The 22,740-nt window shown below is 37.7% G+C and overlaps 1 protein-coding gene across 1 annotated transcript in view; it reads right to left on the bottom strand.

The window, feature by feature from the left end:
- The window catches only part of LMBRD1 (LMBR1 domain containing 1), a 113,017-nt gene that overhangs the window by 77,441 nt on the left and 12,836 nt on the right, over positions 1–22,740 (bottom strand). Inside the window, exon 3 of the mRNA XM_037034282.1 lies at positions 19,116–19,176. Coding sequence (XP_036890177.1) covers positions 19,116–19,176 — 61 coding nt within the window. The remainder of the gene's footprint in view (positions 1–19,115; positions 19,177–22,740) is intronic.

Here is a 22,740-nt window from a genome sequence, read left to right as displayed (position 1 = left end):
AATGAACTTGAGATACTTTCGACCAGCAGCAAATCAAAATATTTCTTTTAATTCATATGGATCTTAAAATTTGAACAGCCAAAGACAGAGTATAATAGCATAAACAACTTTTTGAGACTTAATAAACCTACCTAAGAAACCTGTTTTTCAAATCTTCTGTGTATTTAAATGTATCTGCTATATATAAGTTCATGCAAAACACAGCAACGATATAATTATGTAAACCAAACACAGGATGACAATCATTAAACTCCTTTGTAAAAGAAAGCATTTGTTAGTAATGCATAGTAAAACCGCAATTATTTATTCTGTTGGAAGGAATAACTGTATGAGTCATAGAATTTTAAACACAACCTTAACACTTGCTAGCACTATGCCTCATTTATCTGGAGGCCAGTTATAAACCAGCCCTCACTAAACCCAACATAGCTAAAAATCACAGAACAAACAGAGCTCTAAATAACCAACAGAAAGGTCAGAATTCATTTATACTAAGCAATCAGAAAATAACTGTCAGCATACTGAATTTTGCCACTACAGGTATTTAGTGAAATTTGTGCAATATTTTAATGTTTTGAGAAACTAACAGACAATAAATCATTAAGGGTAATGAATATTGGTGTTTCTACTACAGATCAGGGAGTAGTTATGATTAACATTTCCATTACAAATCTAAGACAATGGAAATAAACACATTCAAAAAAGTAAAATAACTATTCTAAAAGCTTTAAAAACTTAAACATAAAAGAGACAGGATTATAAATTACCCTAAATGCCATACCACTACTATAATTAAAATAAACAAATAATTGGTGTATTTTAATATAAACCCTGAATTACTGTAACAGAGTTTGTGGGCTGATAACCACATGCCAGAAACTCTGATAAACAGATGCACTAAGGTTTGGGTTCAAGGTCAGTATGTTACTTGTCTCTACTACTCGATGGATTTGGCCTTTAGCTAGCCAAAGAGCCTAATGACTTTTATAAACATTCCTAGTATCCCTGAAATTATGTGATAAATGATCTTATAACTGCATAAGTTACCACCATATTTAATTAGCATAACAAAGTATAAAATTCCTATAATGCAAAAATACAAATAACTCTTTTTAAAATGGGCAGAAGACAGCTACTTCATCAGAGAAGATAAACAAAATGGCCAAAAAGCATACTTTAGAAGGCGTTCATCATTGTTCATCATCAGGAAGATACAAACTAAAAGTACAATGAGATAGTACAGACCCCAAGAAGAGCTAAAATTAACCATATAATACCAGGTGTTAACAACAATGTAGAACAACTGATATTCCCGTACTCTGCTGTAGAGAGTATAAAATGGCACAACACTGTAGGAAACTGTTAAGCAGTTTCTTACCAAGTTGAACATATAATTACCATATGACCCAACAATTCTAATCCTCTAGTATTGAAGTGAAACAACATGTGCAAAGTGTTTCTGCCCACAGAAGCTGCCTGAGCCTGAGCAGCAGATTCCAAGGCTTTTACTGGGCACTTTGTAATACAGGCACATCTGTCTGGCTGACAATCTATGGTGACCAAAACTACAGATCTTGCTAAGAGGCAAAGCAAGTATTCACCATAAATCATGTTTTGCACAACCTAAACAACCTGGTACAGCATGGTTCATATTCAGTTGTACAAAACCACCTTATCAGTTGGAAACATAAGGAACAGCTCAAGGACTAGGTTCCCAGGAGTTACTCAAGGGTTGGCCACACAAGCAGGCCTTCCCGAAGATATGCAAAAGTAACACTTCCACTAGAATGTTCATAGCAACATTATTCAGTGACAAAAGCTGGAAATGATCCAAATGTCCATCAACAGGTGAAGTGATAAAGCAAACTAACTATTACATAGCAATAAAAAAGAAGTTACACATACATAAGACAAAGATGGATCTTATACTGAGTAAGACACCCCTAAACACCAGAGTAACTTTTCTGTTTTTGAACTTAACAAAATTCTAAAACTGGCAAAACTAACCGACCATGACACAAGGCAAAAAAGTGGTTGGTGGGGGCAGCAGCTCTCTGTAAGGAGCCATGACTATATGTACAGCAAGCAATGCTCCCATATGTGCAGTAGGAATAGTCAGAAAAAGACACTTTCTAGAAATCAGCACCTGGAAGAAGCGGGGACCACACTACTCTGAGTGACTGTACTATCCCTCAGTGGTCTGGGATTCAAAGTAAGACCGGAACAACTGCTCTAAATCTTCGTTTCCCTGACACCACTTCCTAAGCCATCTTCCAGATACCTGACCGTTCTTCCCCAGTGTCCTTTGTAAAGATTTCTGCCTTTAAGCCACAAATGTTACACTATAAAGACAAAATTAAGTCAACATTTGTGTGTGTTTCACATCAGTTGGGCTTATATATCTGTAAGTGGAAAAAGTGCTGTTACCACTACCAAGAAACAGAGAAAAGTGTTTCTTTTCAAGTTCTACTTCAAACTAATAGCTATTTTCAAGGGAAAATTATTCCTAACTCCAGGATATGAGTGATGACACATTCACATCTTGACATCTTTATAAAGTTTGCTTAGTTTTAAATGTTTTTGTTAAAAGTCTACTAGTAAATAAAAGATAAAGAGACTATTTGGTTTAATTATTTTACTGACATCAAAGTAGTGTTAAGAAAAAATTTTAAAAACCTCATGTCCACAGACATTGGCAAAAATTATACTCATGGGGGCATTTGAGATCTGGCTCCTAGAATATGTGGTCAGTTTGGTTTAAATAAACCCTTTTAAAAATCCTCTACAAAATTAAACTCATAAAACAAATTCTTTTTCAAAACAACTATTGCCCTGGCTGGTGTAGCTCAGTAGACTGAGTGCTACCTATGATCCAAAAGTTTGCTGGTCTGATTCCTACTTAGGGGCAATGGGTTGTAGGCCAGATCCCCAATTAGGGGCATGTGACAGGCAACCAATAGCTGTGTCTCTCACACCTCAGTATTTCTCTCCCTCTCTTTCTCCCTCCCTTTTCTGCTCTCTAAAGTTAAATAAATAAAATCTTCAAAAAAAGCTTATCAAAAATTTACATAAACAAGCGAACAGAGAACCATGGAAAAAAGAACATGGACAAAAACTGTGGCAAACAATGTAACATAATTATTATGATTTTTTAAATGAACACAAATCAAATAATCTACCTTTTAAAAACTGTTTATATATGAAAACTAACTTGTATAAATTAAGCTTTTAGCCTGTATACATTCTTTTTTTTTAAAGATTTTATTTATTTATCTTTAGAGGGGAAGGGAAGGAGAAAGGGAGAGAAATATCAATGTATGGTTGCCTCTCATGGGTCTCCCTGCTGGGACCTGGCCTGCAACCCAGGCGTGTGCCCTGACTGGGAATCGAACGGCGATCCTCTGGTTCACAGGCCTGTGCTCAATCCACTGAGCTACGCCAACCAGGGCTGTATACATTCTTTATTCCTCCCAACTACCAATGAAAACAGAAACAAAGACTAACTTAGTCAGAATTCTGTTCAAGATAGTGTCATAGGTAAACAAACTTCACCTCCTCATACAATCACACAAAACTTACCACTAAAATATCGAACAACCATCACTCACAACCATCGGAAATCGAATTGAATGAAAAACTGATGACTATGGAATTAAAGAAACCACATCCATCCAGACTGGTAGGAGGGCAGAGATGTAGAATGGGCTGGTCCCATATCCACGTAGAGTGGATAAAAATTGAAGAGAGGCATTTGGGCGTGAAGAGTCCCAGCCTCACACCAGGCCCCCAGCCCAGGGTTCCAGTGCCAGGAAGATACGTCCCCACAACTTCTGTCTGTAAAAACCAGTGAGGATTGAGTCAGTAGAAGAAAGTGCTAGAGTCCCAAGCAGTTCCCCTTAAAGAACCCACACACAGACTTACTCAGACTCACTCCCTTAAGGCACCTGCACCAGGGTATCAGCTCGAAAGGCACCGATGACATATAGGAAGGAACTGAAGTGTCTGGCATGGAGGTGAGAGCTGGGGGACAGCTTTCTCCCGGACAGAAAGGCAGGCATTGGCCAATATCCCTTTTCTGTACCCTCCCCCAGCAAGCCACCGAGCTACAGTGCCACAGGCTAGTGCCATATCTGAGACTCCATCAACATTGCTTACACTGTTTGGTCCACCCTGGAGACATTCAGAGACTTCCTCCCACCCAACTTATGAGCCCACCAAAGCTGCTTTTATGTATGAATGGCTGATCTTGGCCCATGGTTCACAACTTCCTAAATCCTCTAAAACAAGCAACAACCAGCCTCAGTGAGCCTACAGCCCCTCTACCTCTTGTTAAGAGGCCCCAGGCCTGGCACAAGCATCAGCCAGCCAAGATATACAGATTGGCTTTTCCTGGGAATCTCCAAGGCTAGCACAAGTAGCAGCCATCTCAGAGTGCTTTATAGCTCAGGCAGGGTGATCCTGAGAAAACACAGGTGAAGGCTGACCTTGCCCTGCACCTCCCAAGAACCCCATAGCCTACCACAACCAGTGGACAGCTACAGACTGTTGGAGCACCAGCGCCCTGCACACCAACAGCTGATCCTCCACAGAGGGCAGAGGTTAGTGGTCAGTAGTCACAGCTAGTCCTTACAGCTGACTGGCCTGGGTAAATTCCTCTCATTGATCTGCCAACAGCAACAAGACTCAACTACAAGAGGATGGTGTCCTCACCCATATGGAGTGAGCACCTTCCAGCTTGGGTGATAGAGGAGGCTGTACCACTGGACACTATAGGATATCTACTACATTAAGCCACACTACCAAGACACAGAGTCATAGCAGCTTTTCCTAATACATAGAAACAAACACAGGGAGGCTGCCAAAATGAGAAGACAAAGAAACATGGCCCATATGAAAGAACAGATCAAAACTCCAGAAAAAGAGCTAAACTAAGTGGAGATAAGCAATCTATCAGATGCGGAGTTCAAAACACTGGTTATAAAGATGCTCAAGGAACTTAACGAAGACCTCAGCAGCATAAAAAAATCCAGTCAGAAATGAAGGATGCACTGATTGAAATAAAGAACAATTTACAGGAAACAATAGTACACTGGATGCAGCTGAGACTCAAATCAATGATTTGGAACATAAGGAAGTAAGAAACAATCAATAAGAACAACAAGAAGAAAAAAGAAACCAAAAAAAAGAACATATGGTAAGGAGCCTTTAGGACAAGTTCAAGCATTCCAACATTCACATCATAGGGTACCAGAAGGAGAAGAGAAGGAGCAAGAAATCAGAAATCTATTTTGAAAAAAAAAATAAGAAAAGTTCCTTAATTTGATGAAGGAAATAGCACATGCAAGTCCATGAAGCAGAGTCCCAAGCAAGATGGATGCAAAGAGGCGCACTCCAAGACATCATAATTAAAATGCCAAAGGTTAAAGATAAAGAGAGAATCTTAAAAGCAGCAAGAGAAAAGCAGTTAGTTACCTACAGGGGAGTTCCCATAAGAATGTCAGCTGATTTCTCTAAAGAAACTTTGCAGGATGAAGAGACTGCCAAGAAATATTCAAGGTCATGAAAAGCATGGAACCACAGGCAAGATTGCTCTACCCTGCAAAGCTATTATTTAGAATCAAAGGACAGATAAAGAACTTCCCAGACAAGACAAAAAACCAAAGGAGTTCAACATCACCAAACTATTATTATACGAAATGTTAAAGGGAATATTTTTTTAAAGTTGATTAAAACTATGAAAAATAAAATGGCAATAAATACATATCTATCAACAATTAAATCTAAAAAACAAACTAAGCAAACTGATAACAGAGAGAGAATCACTGATACAAAGAGCATTTGATGGTTGCCAGATGGAAAGGGGGTTTACAGGAATGGGTGAACAGGTGAGGGGATTAAGAAATACAAATAGGTAGTTACAGAATAGCCATGGGGACGTAAATTATAGTACAGAAAATGGAGTACCCAGATAACATATATACATGACCTATGGACTGCTGGAGGGAGTGGGGACTGCTGGAGGGAGTGCAGAGTGCTGGGTGAAAGGGGGTGAAGGAAGAAAAACTAGGACAACCGTAATAGCGTAATCAATAAATTATAATTTTTAAAAAAGAGTAATAGTCAATATTTATGATAGTATAATTAATTCTTAAAAGGCTTTTTGTTTTAGAGGGTCAAAGTATAAAGATATTTTGGGAACTGTAAAAGCCTTCTAAAATTATCCCATCTACTCAGCTGAAGAAATCTGGGTCAAGACTTCTAAACTGCATATCCAATACCCATTTTCCTTTCACTTGGCATTCCCCTTTTTGTCCTCCCCCCTTCTCTTGCTTCCTGACTGAAATGGATACATTACAAATTCCAACCACCTTTTTGGATTTTGTAGTGACCTTAAGGTGGAGATCACATGCTAAGGATAAAAAGCAGAGGCAACTTAGGACCCTCATTATGCCAGGATGCTGCCATACCAGCCCTGGACAGCCTACACCTAGACTTATTTTAAGTGAGACTAAAAAACCACTATACTATTTAAGCCACGTATTGCCAATCTGTTAATAGCAGTCAGGTATATTTTCCGAAACAGAATTCTGGGGGAACTGAAACATTCACTCCTGAGCTATCCTGAGCCGGTGGAGGTGCTGCCTGGGAGCAGTGAGTGTAATCAGATCTCAATTAACTTTTGCTAATGAACAGAGTAATCATGAGGTACAAAGAATACCCTGGCTTTAACATACACTTCTCCTTGTCTCTACTGTGTAATATACCAGCAACTCTACTTCCCTTAATAGTCAACATAAATCACTCCAGCCAACATGGTAACCAGTACTGTCTATTCAGTCAATGGAAAAAAAGGAGGCAAAAATGGTCAGGTAGAAATAACACCTCCTCATTCATCCTTGCTGGAAATACTCTCACAAAGCTATGAATTCTAAACTAACAGACTTCAGTAGCATGGTAAAAAGCAAAAGACTTGTGAGTAGTTTACTAGGAATAATATTACAAACTGCCAGGCTCACTTACTTATCAGTAATATGCATAGACTATGAGATGAAGAGAAGCATCAAATGGTCACTGGTCCACAGTATTCTCTAAATTATAGAAAGGGCACTTTGAGAAGTTCACTGAGTAGAGCTAGTACACTTTTGACAGTCAAATCCGACAAGAGTAAGATAAAGGAAAATTAAAGAACAGTCTCACCTATGAATTTGTATTTTAAAAAATTCAAAGCAAGACAGCAGCATATCAAATCCAGCAAAATGTTTAAATACAAACCCAAGCCCAAGGTGTGGCTTACTTGGTTGGGTTTTGTCCCATAAATGCTAAAGGTCACCAGTTTGATTCCGAGTCAGAGCACATGCCTAGGTTTCAGGTTCAGTCCCCACTTGGGGTGTGTACAAGAGGCAGCCAATGATGTTTCTCTCTCACATTGATGTTTCTCTCCCTTTCTCCCTCTGTTCCCCTCTCTTTAAAAATTAAATAAATAAATAAGGAAATAAATAAATAACCAACCCACAACACTAATGACCAATCTGTATATCCTAGGAATGGAAAGTTTAAGAACTATCTATCCATGTAATACATCAGCTGAAAAATTTTAAAAAACAAAACCTCACGATTGCCCCTGATAAAATATATTGAACTCAACAAATATCTACTATGTTCCAGGTATCATTCTAGGGGTCATGAATATGGAAGAACTGTTCACATATTCTGACTATAAACCCTTTTATTCTCCTTTAAAGCATTAATGAGATATAATTTATAATATACGAATCACCCACTTAAAGTACACAATGAAATTGTTCTCAGTATGTTCAGAGTTGTATAACCATCAGCATGATCTAATTTTAGAACATTTTTGCCACTCTTCCCCTAAATCCATTGGGCATCCTTATAACCAGTGTTTTGAACCCTGCATCTAGTGGATTGCTTGTCTCCATTTTGCTTAGTTCTTTTTCTGGAGTTTTGTTCTGCCTTTACACTTGGGCCATGTTTCTTTGCCTCCTCATTGGGCAGCCTCCCCATTTTTATTTCTATGTATTAGTTAGAGCTGCTATGACACCCTGGCTTGGTAGCGTGGCCTAATGTAGCAGGTGTCCTGTAGGGTCCAGTGACACAACGTCCTCTATCACCCAAGCTGGGAGGTGCTGATACTTAGTATCCAAGCTGGATACTCTAATTGCACCTACTGTGCGGGTCATGTACACTGCCCTCTTGTAGTTGAGCCTGACTGCTGTTGGCAGGTCAATGGGAGGAATTACCCAGGCCAATAAGCTGGAAGGACCGGCTGTGACCACTGACCACCAACCTCCAACCACCATGGAGGATCAGCTGTGCATATCTATAGGCCCACTCTATAGAGCAGTACTTCCTTCAGCAAGGATCTAGTGGCCACTGAGTCTTCCCCTTGAGTGTGCCACTTGTTAAAAAGGTTCCCTGTGGTGCTCTGACACAGCTGTCCACTGGTTATGTAGGCTTTGGGGCCTTTCAGGAGGTATAGGCCAAGGTCAGCCACCATCTGTGTCCTTTCTGGGGCCACACAGCATAGGCTACAAAGCAGTATGCAGTTGGCTGCTACTTGTGCTGGTCTTGGAGGTACCCAATCCACTGAGCCACAACAGCCAAGGCTCCCTCCAGATATTTATACCCCAGACATGGGTTTGGGACAAGCCTGTTCCACATCTCTACCCTTCCAACCGTTCTCAACATGGTTTCTTCTTTAATTCTGTAGTTGTAGGACTTCCATTCAGCTCCATTTCTGGCACTTCTGAATAATGACTGTTTTGTAGTTTAGTTGTAATTCTGATGTGGTTATACAATGAGGTGAGCTGTTTACCTATGCTGCCATCTTGACCACTAGAAGTCTCTAATATTCAATTTTTTAATTGTGTCTTTATTTTAAGGAACAATAATTTTAATTTTGATAAAGTAGATCTTATTAAGTTTTCTATTATCAATAATGCTTTTGATGTCATATGTAATAACTCTTTTTCTGTGTCAACATCAAGAAGGTAAGTCTTTCAATTTCTTCTGCAAGTTTTATACTTATAGTTTAGCTCTATAACTGATTTTTGAGTAAACTTTTTGTTTGAGGTAAGACCCAATGTTGTTCTCACTGTTGTTGTTGCAGCATGTGTTTATCCAACTTATTCACAATTTTTTATATATATTTTATTTATTTATCTTTAGAGGGGAAGGGAAAGAGAGAAATATCAATGTATGGTTGCTTCTTGTGAGTCCCCTGCTGGGAACTGGCCTGCAACCCAGGCATGTGCCCTGACTGGGAATCGAACCGCAATCGTGTGGTTCACAGGCCCGCGCTCAATCCACTGAGCTACACCAGCCAGGGCTTATTCACAATTTCTGATTAAAATGAACTGAATTGCCACAGCTGCTGAAAAATCAACTGATTATTAATGTAATGACCTATTTTTGGTCTCTTAATTCTATGCCTTTTTATACCCATGTCCATTTACAGTATTAGTGTGTTGTTTACTGTGTTGTATATTAAGCTTAAAATGCCAATTGTGTAATTTTCTAACGTTATTCTTTTTTAAAAATGCTTTTGGCTACTCCGGGTCCTTTGTATTTCCATATACATTTTAGGATCTACCTATGAATTTCTTAAAAATAAATAAATAGAAGACCGTGGGTCAATTCGATGGAAAACTGCCATAATTGCCATCTTTACAATATTATGTTTTCTAATCCATTAACATGAAATAAATCTTTACTTACTTAGATCTTCTTTAACTTTGATCAATAATGCTTTCCATTTTTCAGTCTATCAAGTCTTTTTCACTTCTGTTAAACGTAATCTCAGGTGTTTTTTTTTACTGTTCATGCTCTGTGAATGGAATTGTTTGAATCGTCGGTTTCTAATTTTCATACTTATCTTGCATCCTGTGTCCCTGCTAACCTTGCTTATTGGTTCTTGTCTTTATATAATTCCTTGAGATTTTCTACCTATCAGATCTCACATCAGCTAAGAAAATAAGAATCTTAACTTCCCCTCCAGTTTGAATGCTTTGTTTATTTTAAAATATACTTTATTGATTATGCTATTACAGTTGTCCTGTTTTCCCCTTTATTCCCCACTGCCCTGTGTCCTCCTTCCCACTCACATCCCCTTCCCTCTTAGTTCATACCTATGGATCATACATATAATTTCTCTGGCTTCTCCATTTCCTACACTATTATTAATCTTCCCCTTGTCTATTTTGTACCTACCATTTATGCTTCTCATTCCCTGTACCTTTTCCCCCATTCTCCCTGACCCCCATACCTGCTGATAACCCATTGCTCTGTTTCTATGAAGTAATCTTCATTTCTGTGATTCTGTTCATGTTCTAGTTGTCTACTTAGTTTTTGCTGTTTTTTTAGGTTCAGTTGTTGATAGTTGTTTATTGTCATTTTACGGTTTGTATTTTTGATCTTCTTTTTCTTAGGTAAGTCCCTTTAACATTTTATACAATAAGGGCTTGGTGATGATGAACTCCTTTAACCTGATCCTATCCAGGAAGCATTTTATCTGCCCTTCCATTCTAAATGATAGCTTTGCTGATAGAGTAATCTTGGATATAAGTCCTTGCCTTTCATGACTTTGAACACTTCTTTCTAGTCCCTCCTTGCCTGAAAGGTTTCTTTTGAGAAATCAGCTGATGGTTGAATGGGAACTCCTTTGTAGGCAACTGTGTCCTTTTCTCTTGCTGCTTTTAAGATTCTCTCCTTATTTTCAATCTTGGGTAATGTAATTATGATGTGCTTTGGTGTCTTTCTTCTTGTATTCAACTTGTTTGGGACTCTCTGAGTGTCCTAGACCTGCATGTCTAGTTCCTTCGCCAGATTGGAGAAGTCTTCCTGCATTATTTGTTCAAATACGTTTTCAATTTCTTGCTCTTCCTCTTCTCTTCTGGTACCCCTATGATTCAGATGTTATAGTGCTTAAAGTTGACCTGGAGGTTCCTAAGCCTCTCCTCGTTTTTTTGAACTCTTGTTTCTTCATTCTGTTCCAGTTGAATGTTCATTTCTTCCTTCTGCTCCAAATCATTGATTTGAATACCAGTTTCCTTCTCTTCACTGTTGGTTCCCTGTGCATTTCTCTTCATTTCACTTTGCATAGCCTTCACTTTTTCCTCCATTTTGCAACCATACTCAACCATTTCTGTGAGCATCCTGATTATCAGTATTTTGAACTCTCTATCTGATAGGTTGGTTATCTCTTCATCACTTAGTTCTCTTTTTGGAGTTTGATCTGTTCTTTCATTAGGGGCATATTTTTTTTTTTTGTCTCTGCACACTTGTTACATTCTAAGGGGTGGAGCCTTAGGTATTCCCCAGGGATGGTCAACCCACCAACCCTGATACTCTCTCTGAGGGAAGGGTCAGAAAGGGAACAGTGCTGCTTGCACAGCCCTCCGCTGGCTTTCAGTCACTTACCCCACTACCCACAAGCAAACTGGGCCCTTCTGATGCTGATTCCCAGGTGTGGGGGTTTGGGTATGTTCTAGGACCCTGTGGATCTCTCCAATGAATTCGCCTTTGACGCTTGAAGTTTCTCCAGCTACCGAAATCCCCCCTCAGGTTTTTACCACCAGAGGTTGTGAGGCTCTATTTCCCCTCTCTGTAGTGCTGGAACCCTGGGTTGCTCAGTCTGTCTCACTCCCAGTTGTTTTTATTGGTTATCTGTGCACAAATGTGGCATCGCTTTGTCCACCATCTGCCGCCTCGCACACCCAGTCCTCCAGCCATCTTCTTGCCTCACGTTCTCTCTGGTCCTGTTTCCCTTCTCCACCGCTCCTACCAGTCTGAATGTATGTTTCTTCTTTAACTTCTTGGTTGTCAGACTTCCACACAGTTCAATTTTCTGGCAGTTTTGGTTATTTTTTGTTTTTAAATTTGCTGCTGTCCTTTTGGTTGTGCAAGGAGGCACAGTGTGTCTACCTATGCCTCCATCTTCCAATCCCTGAATGCCTTTATTTTCAGATTTACTGCACTGTGTAGCTCACATCATGATGTTGAACACATTAGTGAAAAGACATTTTTGCCTTGTTCCTAATCTTAGAGAAGAAGCATTCTGTCTTTCACATTAGAAGTAGTTTATTCATAAATTATCTTTCTCAAATAAAGAAAATTCCTCTCTGTGACAAGTGAGGGTTCTCTCAGTAATGGACACTGAATTTTGTAGAAATATATCATTTTTCATATCTACTGACACAATCACATACTCTTTGTCTTTTATGCTATTAATATGGTATTTTACATGAATTAATTTTTGGATAGTAAACCAACCTTGCATTCTGAGGACAAATCCCACTTTGTCATGATATATATGTGATGGTAAATTTAGTTTCCTAAAATTTTGTTAAGGATTTTGTATCTATGTTCATGAGGGCTATTTGCCCATAGTCTTCTTTTCTTGTGATATCTTTCTCTGATATTGGTGTCAGAATAATAATGGCCTCCAGAATGAGTTGGGAAATGTTCCCTCACCTATTTGCAAAGAATTTGCATATGTAAAGAACTAATACAGTATCAGTACAATTTCTTTAAATATGTAATAGATTTCAGCAGTGACTAAATCTGGGTATGGAGTTTTCTTTGTGAGAAGATTTGAAATAACTAACGTTTTTTACTTGCTACAGGGCTATTTCTTCATGAGTCAGTTTTGGTAATTTATGTCTTTCTAGGAATTTGTCTACTTCATTAAACTGTTTGATTTGTTGGTATAAGATTCTTCATAAAATTTCTTTATAATGCGTTTAATTTCTGTAAGGTTGATGGTAATGCCCCTTAGTTCATTCCTTATTTTGATGATTGGCATCTTCCTCTCTCCTTCCTGGCTCCCCTTCCCCCTGCCCCTCTGTGCCCTCTCCTCTCTCCTCCTTCCCCTTTCTCTCTCCCACTCCCTTCTCCCTCCTTCCCTTCTCTCTCTCCTCTCTTTTCCCTCCTCTTTGCCCGTCCGCTCCCTTCCCCCCCATTCTTCTCCCTTTCTCTCAAGCTAAAGTATTTACCAATTTTATTATTTTTCAAAGACCCTACTTTTCACTTAATTGACTTTTTGCTATTGTTTTTGTTTATTTCACTGATATCTGCTCTATTATTTTCTTTCTTCTGTTTCTTTTCTTTTTCTAGTTTCCTAATGTGTAAGTTTACAAACTTAAGGCTTTTTTTCTAATAGAGAAATCTAAAGCTGCAAATTATCCTCTAAGCACTGCTTAAGCTGCATCTCATAAATTTTGAGATACTGCGTTCTAATTTTTCATCAGTTCAAAACATAACCAAGTTGGGGGGTGGGGTTGAGGTAGGCATGGTAAGGGGAAAGGGAACAGACCTAGTCTAAAATACTATAGACTACCACTGTCCTCACCAGTTTTCAAGTATAAACACTTCTCGGATTGTTATACACCTCTGGTTGATTTCCAAAACACTAAGTTGTTCTTTTAATCAATTTTGTCATGCTTTAGGGAGAGGATCTACCAACCTTCTTTCTTGGCCAAGTATAAAATCACACCCCCAGATCATTCCATCTTAACAACAGGGAAGCAGTGCTCCTAAGAAGAGACAAGAAAGAACTTGCTTTCTCTTTTTTTGTTCTTTGACATGTAAGGACAGAAAAGAAGGTAGCCATCTGCACACCAGGAAATAGGTCCTCAACAGAGACCAGATACCCTTGATCTTAGACTCCCCAGCCTCCAGAATTGAGAGAAGCTAAGACAATAGGGATAAGTGGTCAGATTCAGGATTAACTTTGAAAATGAAACACAAGAAAATGTTCTTCCATATTTGATACAAAATGTGAATTAATAAAGACTCATGATGACTCCCAAGGTTTTTGGCCTGAGCGACTCCATCCTCCTAGTTTCTGTTTACTGAAACAAGTAACCGTAAACAGTGTAACAGACTGAGGGTCAGCTGTTTTAGAAATGTTAAATTTGAAATGTCTTTTACTTCTTGGTAGAAGATGTCAAATTCACAACTGGGCACAGGAATATGATACTGAAGAGAGGTCTGCATAAAGATTTGAATCTGGGAGTTTGGCATACACATAGTATTTATAATTAAGCAACAATATAATATCACCAAGGGATTAACTGAGATATTTCTATCTCAGATAGCTCCAAGGGTTGGATCCTGGGCCATACAGATATTAAAGAGGTCCGGAGAAGAGAAGAACTGGCAAAGGCTCAAAAAGCACAACCAGGAATGTAATAAAGAAAACCAAGGGCATCTGTCTCTCCCCTCTGGCATGTTAAGGAAGGTTTATGATACTTATCTGACAAATTAGTAGTGTGTTTAGAGATAGAATGTACAACACATACTAGTTCAGGTTCAAGAAAGCACTTGTTTTTTTAATAGTTCGTTCCCCTTGGAAACAGATTCTTAGGCCACTAAATCTCAAGGAGTCATTCATTGTCTACAGAATCTCCTAAGCGAATCTAAGCAGAAACCACTTAGAAAACTCCCCTTGTGGTTAAGAACATTCTTTTAAAAAGGGGGGATGGATGCAAAAGTTGTTAAGATGGTCACTCAGTAAGTTATATGATTAGGTATATATCTGAAACTGCTAGGTCAACTGTAACTGAAGGATTATAAAAATGATTTATAAAAAAAGGGGGAGGTAGTAGAGAAAGCAGGATAGGATAAACTGTTAGCTCATCAAAAAGAACTTTACAAACCTTAATCAAAAAAACAAGTCCCAAAATGGTACCAATCTCTCTATTTTGTCTAAAAAACAATGAAATATATTAAAGATGTTTCCAAGACAATAAAGGCTCATAAATTTTGCTCATAAAGGCTCAAAAAGATGTAAATTTAATGAGATGCCAGATTAATTACTTCAATATTTTAATTTTCCCATATCTATACACTGGAAAGATTTATTTCTCTTGCTCTCTTAGCTTATTTGAATTAAAACAACAGCAGACAGCACCCATTTAGCACTATCCACATATCTCACACTCTCAGTACACTATGAAGTAGGTACTATTCTATTGCCATTTCACAGGAGAAGAAATCACAGAGAAGTTAAACGATTTTGATGTCCCATAGCAGTCTTCTCAAATTAAAGAGATTGCAAACCTTAAATTCAATAAAGACTTCAGGTACAGTTTTCGAGCAATGAGCCAATAGGGAGTGGGGAGAAACTTAGGTGCTAAAAAGTCTGGAATAGAAATAAATACACATACACTTTGACACATAATAATCTGGGCCTGTTTGAATAAGCGCACCCATACAATGGAAATCAATGCAACAGACTTTTTTACTATAAAAGATCCTCATAGCAGCAGTATTTCAAATAGCCAAAAAGTAAACAACCCAACTGATCATCAATATTTGAGTGGATAAACTCTGCTGTTATTACAATGGACTATTACATAGCAATGAGAGTCAACACAGCACTTTAACCTGCAACAATACCGACAATTCTCAGATATAACGCTGAGTGCTAATTAAGCCGAACAGAAAATAATACATATTATATAATTCAACTTATATCTACACAAGAAAATAGTAGTCCTAGAATTGGTGTCAAGAGCAGAAAACGTGTCTAGGAGGTGGTGAAAAGACAACTTACAAAAGACCTAAACACAATAGCCTTGAATAATTCCTGCTGGTGGTTTGGGCCCTACCTATTTCTATAACCCCTGCATTCAAGCAGAATCAAAACAGAAGTTAGGAAAAAATATTAGGTAAAAGAAAAATTCACTTAACAATTTAAAAAGTAGATAGTGAAAAAATTAAAACTAAAAGTTTTAAGGTTTAAGAAAACATTAAAATAAACATTCATAATAAATTACAATAAAGGTAAGAATCTAAAAGTTAAAATAATTTTGAAACAAAAATAGAACAGATAAAATGTTAAACACATACATAGAAGAAAACAGATTGTATAAGAGGCTCAAGCATAAGATCAAAACAGAACCGAGACGCCCTGGCCAGGGGGCTGGAGCACTGGTGGGAGCGCTGCCTCAGACACCAAAAGGCTGAGGGTTCAGTCCTGGGTTGGGACGCACACAGGAGGCAACTGATCAATGTTTCTCTCTCACACCCATGTTTCTCTCTTTCTCTCCCCTCCCCCTCTCTCTCTCTAAGCACATCCTTGGGTGAGAAAAAAAAGTCATAGAAAAGTAGTTCTTTACAAGAAAACATCAGAGAAATTTGAAGACAGATAGAAAATAAATATAAATTCAAAAAGAAAAAAGGAATGAGTCCTTAATGTTTGTGTGGCAGGTAAAACATCCTCAAACGAGGGAGTCTCCTTCTGAAAATAGGGTCCCCACGAGTATAGGGCAAAGGTACAGAAACAAAAGACTTTACCCTCTCTTCCAACACAAACTTCGGAAACTATCTCCTTTGGAGGCACCTTCAGTAAACTGAGGACTGTTAGCCAATCAACAGCTGGCAAGTACCCAGTTGGTAGAAGCAGCTGTTTGCCTGATTTCTGCAAACTTTCCAGAAAAAAATCATCCAAGTTCCACTAATGTAACAGAAGTTTCTCAAATATATAGTTTCCACACCTTAGAATTAACAGAGATCCTTTCAGGGTATCACAACATGAACATTATTTTCATAATAATAATATGTTTGCCTTTTCACTAGCAGCCGTTGTATTCTTCATCACCAAGCACTCACCAGCGGGAAGCACTTTTATTCAGCAGAAGTCTATTTGAAGCAGTAGTAACTCTATTAGATGTCCACCCTTGAATACACAACTTTCCAATATTCTGTGTGAAGGGAAGTGCACATAATGTACACTTGTGAGAAGCACGTGTGCTGTTTCAGTGGGAGTTACACTAGTCACTTTTTTCCCCCCAAAGAATACCATTTTTACTTGAAAAAAGTACTGACAGACAAACAGTGGTTGTCCAGACTTGAAGGCAAGACCTGAAGGCAGACTTGTTAGGCAAACTTTCTAACAAATGAATAAAGAGAGCCTGACACTTCAAAGAAATCAGTGAATTTTTTGCCAATGATAAAACCTGAGCTTTCAAGAGAAAATTAGAATGTTTAAAAAACTTGAATCCACCACCTTGAGCTTAACATCTTTCAAATATAGAAACACTTAAAAAAATAAGAACAGCAAGGATATTAACAAAATGCAAGAGTAAATCAGAATCTCTCTGGATGTATCATCAGTACTATTTAAAAGGTCTCTAGATAATTTTTGAAACTGCCCTGAGGTTCAGTGCTGCTAAGCATTCCCATAGGTAACACCCCCAGAACGATTTATTAAAACACAATTCATTTAATGACAAGCAGCTCCAGCTTAGGAAATAATATCCACTTTAGACCATGCCACTCACTAATAAGGTGATCTTTTGGAGGGGGTTATAGGGGACTAAATAGTAATGGAAAATATATGCTAAAAATTAAAAAATAATAAGGTGATCTTTAATATCTCAAAATATCATTGAATTAAACCTGTGGTCACCAAGAAATCTTCTATTCATAATTTGGCTTTTCATGCAAATTTCTTCCCTAGATCAGCATCTCAACTATCTTATCCCAAGGTACTTAGATTTCCCACTACAACTCTCATTCTGCAGAGAATCAGACCCATATCCCTAAGAGTCATCTATGGTTTATGATGATTAACTTAGCTCCCATGCATTTAAAATGATACTAGGGACACAATATCCTGAGGAAGATTAAGGAAAACACTCATTAAAATCATTTCCTTTAGGCTTAACTTCATGAAACCAACAGACAAGGCTGCATGAATTAAAGGCTACAGTTTAGAAGTCTTTGTAACCTCAGTTATAACAGATTAATCCAGTACCCTCTAGGTTCAATAAGACATGCTTTGTGAACCTGGACTACACCAAGATAAAAGTTGGCTGATCTTGTCACGTGTTCTACAGCACAAGGATACTTTACTGTCACATAGGAGATAGGCTCCGTCCCCAAAAATTGTTTCTGAAGATGCGATTTATATCCTTCCAAAAGATTTGGTACTGAAAAGGTAACATTTCATTTAAAAAGCACCATTTCAAAAGTTTTAACATTACAGGTCAAATTTAAGTTTTATAATATGTTTTTATTGTATTCATCAGAAACATAAATTCTATACTAAAATACCATAAAAACATTTCCAAATTCTGTATCAACAGGAAAGAATTTCATGGGTTCTATAAATTTTACATCAAGAGAAAAGGCAAATGTTACAGCCAAAGCAGCTAAATTAAAATCCAATAAAATCTTTAAAAAATTATCATCAGTAGAAACTTCTGCAGCTGTTTTTTAAGTTTCCAATTTAGTATTCTACTAAAATCTTATTCAACATCTTGACTTAGTGCTTAAAAAATAAAACAAGAATCCCTTTCCTAACTTATCACTTAAACATTTTTATAAAAGTTCAGGTCTTAGCCCTGGCTGGCGTAGCTCAGTGGATTGAGTGCGGGCTTGCGAACCAGGCGATCGCGGTTCGATTCCCAGTCAGGGCACACACCTGGGTTGCAGGCCGGTTCCTTGCAGGCTAACTACCAGCAGGGGACGCACAAAAGGCAACCATACATTGATGTTTCTCTCCCTTTCTACTTCCCCTCTAAAAATAAATAAATAAATAAAATCTTAAAAAAAAAAAAAGTTCAGGTCTTATGTTTATACAAAGAAAACCTTTTGGAAATACTTAAGTGGTTATTATAAAGCTTTTATAATGCAACATTAAGGAACAAAGAGGGAGGAAGTAAGGGGGAGAAGGACCAATCCACAATAGCCCCCTGGATTAAACTGGCTATGTACAGAACAGTAAAGTTGATCCTACAAATTCCTCAGAGAGAATGCTCTACTAGTACCAATATTTTTTAAAATTGCTAGGAAATTGAGAATCTTTAAATCAAGAGTACAAGTGGGGAATTGGTAATGGTAACAAAGGAAGAGATCTGAGATTTAAAGTCATTTGACTGAACCTCCATGATGAGGTGCTACAAGTGACCCTGAATAAAGCAAAGCAGTAAAGGAAGTTTCAGGATTACGAGAATGAGTGCTACATTACTTATTCCTGGGGTTGAGGAGTAATCTCTATTGGAATATCAAAATTAAAAGTTTATATGTAGCTTTATTCTACATTTTGGTTAGCAGCTAAATAGGAAATGAAACTGAAAGATACTTACTATAGTAACCATATAATACAGTATCTTCAATCTGTCTGCTGACATTAGCATTAGCCCAGTCCTAGGACAAAAAGGGAACAACAGAAATATTAACAAAGCATACATTCTTTAACCATTATAATTAAGTTTTAATATGACTGAGTATCACTTATAAATGTATCAACTCAAACAGGTATGGTCCTTGCCTTCACCAAGTAACAAGTAAATGCTGAGATAGTTCTAGGGAAACAAATACCAACAGGAAGCGCCTAACTCAGACTGAAGATCAGGGATCACATCCCAAAATAACCCCAAACTGAGAACTGAAGGAAGAGAGGTCATTCTCAGGGACAAAGAAAAAAAACACTAGGAAGGAAGGAAGAAAGAGGAGAACATACATGGAGAGTTTGAAAAAAACTCAATAAACTAAACACAGATTCATCGGAGCTTCTGAACCAGTAAGAAAGCAGGAAGAGTGAAGGAGAAAGGGAAGGACACATGTTTAAAGAACAAGTGATGCTGAGTACTCTGGGCTTTGTCCTAAAGGTATGGGAAAATCATGATGAATTTTTACAGAGTGACAAATATGATTTGCATTTTAGAAAAAAGATATTTGAGCATAATATATATATTTTAAAAATACCTAAAAGAATAGTCAATCTAAGCTTCTTTAAAGTCATTGCATACAAGTGTTTTTTGAATTAGTAATTTAAATTTAGTAATTTAACTTAGAAAATTCATTCAAATTAATCTTTTCAAATAAGAAATCTGTACATTAATGAATCTGGATTGAGGTATGCAAGTCTTTTTGTTGAATATTCTAAATTTTATGCATATGAAAAATTAAACCTGGAACGCCTAAGTGACTGGCCATTGCTATTAAGTAGCAAGGCTCAAAGTGGTATATGCAGGTCAACTTTTTTCTTTATACTTTAAGAGGTGAAGTCAGTATCAACAAACATCCCCCTAAAAGGACTCTTAAGGAAGGGTATCTGCATTTAATTCTCATAAAATAATTCAGGTTTCTTCTTTTTTTCTTTGTTTTTGCTTTTTCACATATGAATACTTCAACAAAGAACATTTGTGAATTTTTTACTGATAAACTCCTAAAAAAACAAAAATGTTGAAAATCCAAATTTAGCACCACAAATGCAAAACTTTGACACACAATGCACAATAAAAATACTACATTTCCAATAGCAACTAAGACTGTAAAACAAACTGCCTGGAGGTAAACGGTGAAATGTATTACTGTACAGTCATAACATGGGCTACCATACAAACATTGAAAACAATGAAATCTACAGAAACTGGCATAGATGGACATCCATGAAGTTAGTGTGAGTGGGGGGAAACAGAAAAAGTTACAACCAATAGTTTTAACACATGCAGTATTTGTCTGAAAACATACTGCAAGAAACACCCATATACAGAAAAATGGAAAGAAAGTGTAAGTAATGCTCACCACATAAGAATGGAAAAGTACTGGGGAGAATTCTATCCAATGATTGGACATTTTTTCATCCATGATTCAAGTATCTAAATGAATATGTACATAAACAAAGCTTCAGATCCTAACAGCTGTGTTTCTTTAGGGACTGTTTATATATCAAAAGAGATTTAAAAAGATTTCTGACACTTGAAGATTTTTTGAAACAGGATAATTACATCTATCCCTATGCAAACTCCCTACCCATTTCCAAGACAACCCCATGAGGTACTAACGTACCCATTGAGAATCTGTTAAAAGTTAAACTTTAAAATTGAACAAGACCCTAACCTCGGAAAAAAATCAAATGTAGAGAGATTGAGTGTAATTTAAGCCAAAGAGTCATTGAAATTTAGTATCTTTTACCCTGCAATGCTCTTTTGTTTATAAAAATCTTGTGCCAATAAGAGAATATTACTGTTACTATTTTAAAGCTAAAAATATGTGTAAAGTATACAACATCACTCAAGAACTTTTAGTGTATCTGACTTTTATACACTGTCTTGCCTCCAAGGTATCTGATGTACTGCCCAAAGAGCTTAGTTTATGAAACCTTCCTTCTTCTACATTTTGAGAACCACTATGCCCTTGATACTTTTATAAACTACGGCCTCCCAGAGACCAAAAAGAACTTGAGTCACTTAAGACCCAAAGAAATGTAGACAATCAAGAACTAATACTAAATAGAGAATATTAAAGAACATTCCAAAAGAAAGGAAAAGCATATAAATGCCACAGAAAAAAGGATAATGGGTCACATATATAAAATTCCCTTTCCCTTCTTCAGGTGATGTTCTGAAACACTCTGCTCGACTCAAAACTACTGTACATTTGACTCTCCTCAACTCTACCTGATAACCTCACCTCAAAAGTACTCTCACTCAGGCGTGAATTTGTTTGTCCCCCACGCATCATTTGGCAAGGTGTGGAGACATGGAGTTGTGGGAGGTCAGTATGCTAATGGCTTGTAGTCAACAGAAGCAAGAAGAATCTGCTAAACATTTATTTTAGAATGCACAGAATAGACCCCCCACCACAAAGATTAACCAGCACAAAATGTCAATGGTTAAAAAACACTGACTTAGAGATATCTAAAATAATTTGAAGTCAAAAGAAAAAAGCTCACTCAACTTACTACCAGACCTAAAACCTAGAATTCACCTGTATTCAAGTGTTAGATCTTCTTCTGCTGGGTGGCCGCACTATTTATAGCTAACCCTTTCACTGTGACACACCTTTCCCTTGTCAAGGGCAGTGCACCTGCAATAATAACCTCTCTCTGCTCTCAAAAATTTCTCCAACTCTACTGAATGCTTAACTACACAAATTCTAGTAATTTCCCTTAAACAACAAAGAGGTCCAAACTCAACCACCACAAATAAAAACACTGACCGACCCAACTCGACCAAAGCCTCACTTTTCTACTCCCTCGCTTCACTTCTCAACATCACTGCAAAAACCTATCATTCCCTCATCATTGGAAAAAGCTATCAGGAGGGAAACACAACCTCCTCCTGAGTGTCATATGCCTCCCTCTTCTGTTTATCTTCCTAATTATGAGACTGCAGCCTTCCCCCTGCAGCCGGCCTGTGCATAAGGAGCACTCTAATCCACGGTCCGATACCTTCTCTGAGCGCTCGGTCTCCCCAGTTACTAGTCAGTTCATAGCTCTAAAGAACATCCATATGCTGATGACTTCCAAATACTTCTCTCCACCCCTAAAGTCTCCCTGAAGCTTCAACTCCCAATCTGACACCTCCACTTGAATGTATGTAAGAGGAATTATAAAGGCAACTTACCCTAAATAAACTATTTTAATACATTCCCTCAGTTGCCCATGTGCAAATATGGGCTTAGTCCTGGTTTCCCTATTTATTTTATTCTACTTTTTAATTTTTATTTTTTAATCTTCACCCAAGGATATGTTTATTGATTTTAGGGAGAGAGGAAGGGAAAGAGAAAGAAACATTGATGTTAGAGAGAAACATTGATTGGTTGCCTCCTGCACATGCTCTGACCAAGGCTCAAAACTGCAACCTTAGTATGTGCCCTAACCAGAGATCGAACCTGCAGGACAGGCGTGTGCCCTGACTGGGAATTGAACCCACAGCCTTTTGGTGTATGAGGCAATGCTCTAACCAACTGAGCCACCCAGCT

This window comes from Sturnira hondurensis, unplaced genomic scaffold (genome assembly GCF_014824575.4).
Source record: "Sturnira hondurensis isolate 20B ecotype Veracruz unplaced genomic scaffold, ASM1482457v3 Scaffold0022136, whole genome shotgun sequence".
Lineage (NCBI taxonomy): Eukaryota > Metazoa > Chordata > Mammalia > Chiroptera > Phyllostomidae > Sturnira > Sturnira hondurensis.
Note: the sequence above shows the minus strand (reverse complement) of the source record. Positions and strands in the feature narration are given on the sequence as shown.